The sequence below is a fragment of the Morone saxatilis genome, unplaced genomic scaffold (assembly GCF_004916995.1).
Source record: "Morone saxatilis isolate NCDOM2014 unplaced genomic scaffold, NCSU_SB_2.0 Contig19, whole genome shotgun sequence".
NCBI lineage: Eukaryota > Metazoa > Chordata > Actinopteri > Moronidae > Morone > Morone saxatilis.
Window position 1 is genome coordinate 24,578,167 of NW_023339751.1, and position 5,617 is coordinate 24,583,783.

Sequence of the window (5,617 nt, forward strand, 5' to 3'; positions counted from 1 at the left end):
AGCATATATTCATCATAGTTGGCCCTATATTTTTCAAACTTTTTATTTTGGGGTGCAAGTCAGGGACCTGCATTTTTGGGAACCTTGGATTCACATAACTTTGGATTCTTCTATGGGGTGGTTTTGTTCTGTGTGTGTGTGTTGGTGTGTTTGTGGTGTTTGTTTGGTTTGTGTGGGGTTGGAGATAGCGGGTAGATCTAAGTTCCAATCACAGTCCAGGTAAACACTTTGCTGAACGGCCGGCCTGTGCTTATCATCCTGCCTCTTTGGAGTGTAGCATTAGGGCAGGTCGGAAGGGATAAGGTGACCTTTCTCATGTTCAGAGCTGCAGTTGAACACATCCACACTATTCTGACAAGATCTGAAAATGTACATTTATTTAACTGTTTAGGCACTTTGTCCACAATAAGCCTTTTCCTTTTTTTCCACACCAAAGAAACTGAGCTTTAAATTCCTCTGAACTTTGACGCCTTATTTAGATAATCCAAATGAATGCGGACCGGAAGAGGCAATAACCTGTTTACATGATACATTTTTCTGCATACTGTATGTAGTCAGAGTCACTGGAATAGAAACTGGGCTTTAAACTAATTCATTATTATTGTTATTTTCATTAGTCTGAACAATCATTCTATCTATAACAGGGTTTCTGTGGGTTTCAACAAGTTAAATTTAAGTCTTTTTCAGACCATTATGAATGCAATTTAAGACCTATTTTACATCCATCTTGGCAAAAAAAAGCATGAAGGATATGAAGGACAATCTGTATTTGTTCCATGTCAGTTTAATTTTTTTAGTTGTTACAGCATGATCAATTCAAATTCTTTCAAAACCACATTTAAAATTGAGACTGAAAAATGCAACTTCATTAATCCTTTCTATTTTAAGACCTGTCCAAACCATATTTGAGGCCTAAAATATAGATTATTCAATTTTAGACTTTTTTAAATTAGACTATAAACATCCAAGGTCTAAGGTGATGTCTTAGATAGTTTTGTCCACACTGATATATTCTCACTAAAGAAGAACAAACACATTCAAGACTCAAAAGATTAACTGGTTATGAAAATAGTTGCTGTTTATTAATCAACTAACCATTTCAGTTGTAGTTAGATGCGATTGGGATATTTTAAATGTAATATTGTATGGAGTGTACATGTAAACCTTTGTATATCATATTGCATTTCTTTAGATGAACAGACTCCAAAAAGAGCAGCAGTTGCCAAGGTAACTAATGGTGATCCTAATAAAGAATACATTCCTTAATTTTATTTCATTAGAACTTGACACTCAGTCAGATGCTGCTAGAAACATTGAGCATTTAGTTCTGCTGCAGTTAGCCAGAAACGTCCCTAAAACAGACAATACAACTACAAGTTACTGCCACAAGCTTCTCCAACACGATCTGGTCATCTATGTGTAAATGCCTCGGTCACATCAGTCAGGATAAATTAAGAGTTTGACTTCAACAGCAGAGAAAGATGGGGCTGTACAAGCTGTTCGCTACAGAGTGTTTTTTTTCACAAATGTGAGGAAGGAGTGCTGCTCTGACGGAAAATGTTTTCTGGGAGAGTAGACTATTGTTTCCATAGCTAGAGGTTCATTTCTAAAGCCTCTATTATCAACCAATTGACACTTAATCACAGCTGTAACAAAAGGCTTCTGATACAGATCTGTGTGTACAGGGAGGGGGTGCTGATTACAAAGGAGGGGTATAATTACTTTTTATGTTAATGTCAGTCTGAAAGTACTGCTTATCTGACTGAAAGCAAACTAAGGGGTTAATGAGTAACTCTGCAGCCAAAATGTCTTCAAAGGCAAATGGGAGAAAAAAAAGCAACCAATGATCCAGGAGTAGAAATCAGTGTCAGTGACACATGTCCTCTGAACACTTTAATGTATATACTCATTTCTTTCCTCTACTAATTCATGATCTGATCCAATTCATCAGGTCTAATGAGATGGTTGAAAGAATGTATGAAAATACTCCATCTCATCTCTGGGGATGTTGATTTGTATTTCACAGATCCAGTAGTTACGTGATATGCTCGATTTCAGAAGAAATCTGACCCGAAATACTGTCATTAAAGGAGAACCTAAATTTCACATGTGTAATTTGTCTGTCAGTCACATACTCAGGACTGGAGGCATTGGAAAGGATTTCCTGACAGTTTGCATTTTGCAGACTTTTGAGCTCCTCATCATCTGTGATACCAGCAATTCTTGGCTATTTGACAGGTGATTCAAATCCCAGGTTTGTTTCTGCAGTAAAGACACCAGGAGATGCTCTCGACTCATTTGTTTTCCATATACACACACGCTCACAGTCCATACCAAAGGAAAAACATTGGAACTTATGAATCTATTACTCATACCCATACTACTCATCTCATCTTGTTCATCATAATGTTTTAAAATGTGCAGTGTCATCTCTGGATGCTGCCCTCTTGCTCCAAACCTAACCTCCCTGTAGAGTTTGATCACATGATCACTCGCACAGCTGTAAACGGTTCAATCATCCATCAATCAGTCAGACTTTTCATTTGCCTCCTTTGCTACATTTACAGCTGTGCTAAATGACAAGCCAAATCAACTTGCACTCTAGTGGGGATCAAAGTTCATTAAGTTAAGGTCATGCAACTTAAATCTGGAATTAATTAAACAAGTGCTTTTTAATTCCGAATAAAACTTCAAAAACATTAATTTGATTTAAATGATCTTAATGTTTATACTAAATATAAATCTTCTTGTGACCCTATTTGCATATCAGATGACCCATGTAAGGTCCCAACCCTCAGGTTGGCATAAAGTGATATGTGTATGAGTGTTAAGGTCAACCATAGTACGGAGTTATAGGTGTTTGTCTATGGATAAAATTTATATCATTTTGTGACAAAGATAAAAATAAATAAAAGACACAAACTTTAAACTTAGAACAGCTTTTTAACTTGATTTTAAATGTCTTACCATCAGTTCTAAGGGTCAGTAGAGCGGCGGCAATCACAGCCAGAATGAACCGTAGACCTGCCATCCTGCAGCAGGACTGGACTTAGACTGGACCAGAACTGGGCCTAGATTGGGCCGTGCTGTGATTAGGAGCTTCAGGTCAGCTGATCAGTGTGGACTGAGAGGAGACGCTCAAGTCCTGATAAAAGTCTTAAATCCACAGCAGAGTCAGGGAGTGGGGGAGTTGGGAGGAGCTCCGGACGAGGCCTTAGAGAGAAGGATGGTCAGCTGGAGGACAAGCAGGGGGGTGGAAGGAGTAGATGACGGGATGGGGTTCAGGTGATATCACAATATCAGGTCCTCCTCTGTCTCACTGGCTCTTTGGGTCCAAAACCCTGAAAAAAGGAAAAGACAGGTTTAAATTGAGTTTTACACCAGCTGATTTGTGAAGGCTTTGATGAGCTCCAGCTCTCTCTGTTCCCCTCTTCTTTAGTGAGCTGTGACCCGGTGACCCCTGCCGGCCTGGTGCTGGCCTCAGACGCTCCAACTAACTACCAAATTATTTGTCCAGGGATGTTCTGCAATTATAGGCGCTGGCCCTGTGCAGCGCTAATAACGGCATGTCGCAATTAGTGGGCGCCGAATGTGTGTGTGTGTGTGTGTGAGTGAATTAGTGGAGATGCAAGGCCGGTGTCCGTCACTTTTCATTTGCCTGGGGGGGACAACGAGGTCTGACCTGTGACCCACTTTTCACACATCTCTGGCTGAGACGGCAGAGAACAAAGACACACACATACTTGTCTGTGTGTGTGTGAGTAAGTGTGTATGTGTGCAAGGGAATAAGGGGCAGCATAGTTGATGTGAGACAGGAAATAGTTTAAGCGTGATATTTAAATCTACTCAATGCTGCCGTCTGCCCTGTTTGTTTAAATGGAAGGGTCCATTTTAAATTGGGGGTTTAACAACAGGGGTAAAAAAAATTTTAATCCCAGGTGCACATTTTATTTTATTCTGTTACTTATCGGCAGATTCCAAAAAAGGGTAACTGTAAACATAGAATGTGTATCCCACCCCCCAACCCAGACAGAGGGACACAGACGTGACACAAATTACATCTCACAAACAAAAAAATTGAAAATGAATGAAGTATGCATGCTATCTTCATGAGCCTACAGACCTCACATACATAGAAACACAAGAAGCAGTGCTGTAAGTAGTCACAGATCAATAAGATGGATCTTAAATATGTACAGATACATACATTACAAGTAGTCACAATTCAGTATTGATACACTGATGTACTTCTGGAGTCCAATTTGTAATTCATCTTCTATACTAATTAAGACTGGCTGCCAGGTATGCAGAAACTGGACCAATCTATTTTCAGTTATGTATGACAACCTTTCAAGGGGAATTAAATTCAGTTTCAGTGTCTAAATTCAGAGTTTTGGTGCACATTTTCTAACCAGCACAGATAAGGAATGTACATCAGAGACTGAGGGAATGAAAAGGAGGATTAGTGAGGGTATTTGTGAGGCAGCAAGTAAAGGAGTGAGTGTGTATCAGTGTGGGCACCACACACAGACACTTGTACGTGTGCCGGCGTCACTGTGTCGATAACAGAAAGTGGAAATATCTTCACCTCGCTGCCACAACAAAACCTGAAGTTTGTTTGTGGCTCTTCGCTCCGTTTAGAGACCGACAACAACAGCAGCAGTAGAACGGTGAGATAACACACACAAAGACACATTCAGACAGATGAAGGGAGGGCAAGACGAGGCAGGTTCAGGAAGGATAGTCTGTGTGAGCCCCCAAGACAGGAAGCTGCCCCCACCTCCCTCACACACACCCTTCTTAAATCACCGACACATCCACTTCCCTTTGAAAACACAGTATAAGATGACTGCACACACACTTATACAACTGGTGATTGACATGGAGACTGACAACTGAAATATTCAAACCGCACACAAAAAGTCCCACTGGAGGCTGAAATACCAGAGAATCCTCAGTCGGCAAACAATTTAATCTGTCAACTCAGAGAAATAAAATCTAGGCGCTAAACTAAGAAAAGGTAAAAAAAACAAAAACAAACAACAGAGCCAGATTCTCCAAACCCTCTGGGTGTCAGGTAACTTTCACTCCTCCTCCTCCTCCTCCTCCTCCTCCTCCTCCTCAGAGTCATGTTTAAACTCGTCTCTGATCCTCTGGTCTGCTTCTCAGTCAAACAACAAACTCCTTCTTCCCCTAACAGAAGATAACAGACAACCATACAGACATGACAAATTCTACTGAGGTGGATTTTGTGACCTTCATTAAAGAACAGCAGTTGTGGAAACTAACTAAGTATTTACTCAAGTACTGCACTTACATACAATTATTGTATGCTACTTACATTACTCGATTACTTCTCAGAGCCAGATATTACATACATTTTACTACACTACATTTATCTGACACATTTCAGATGTCTACAAGTTGTTAGCATTTCTCCTCTAAACTTCTACCATGGTTCCATTTTAACAATACTGATGCCTCTATATGACCCATGTTAGTGATATACCACTTAATCAGGCCAACTATCTGGTATTGAGATAATTGTCAGCACTCACAAGGCCATTAATTAAAAAATGACTGAACTAGCTAACTGTATATAAAGTAGTTGAAACTA

At 39.9% G+C, this 5,617-nt stretch overlaps 1 protein-coding gene across 1 annotated transcript in view; it reads right to left on the reverse strand.

The window, feature by feature from the left end:
- The window catches only part of LOC118329308 (bone morphogenetic protein receptor type-1A-like), a gene marked incomplete in the record, with an annotated part of 45,538 nt that overhangs the window by 17,001 nt on the left and 22,920 nt on the right, over positions 1-5,617 (reverse strand). The window contains 1 exon segment of the mRNA XM_035663419.1: positions 2,968-3,341. Coding sequence (XP_035519312.1) covers positions 2,968-3,031 — 64 coding nt within the window.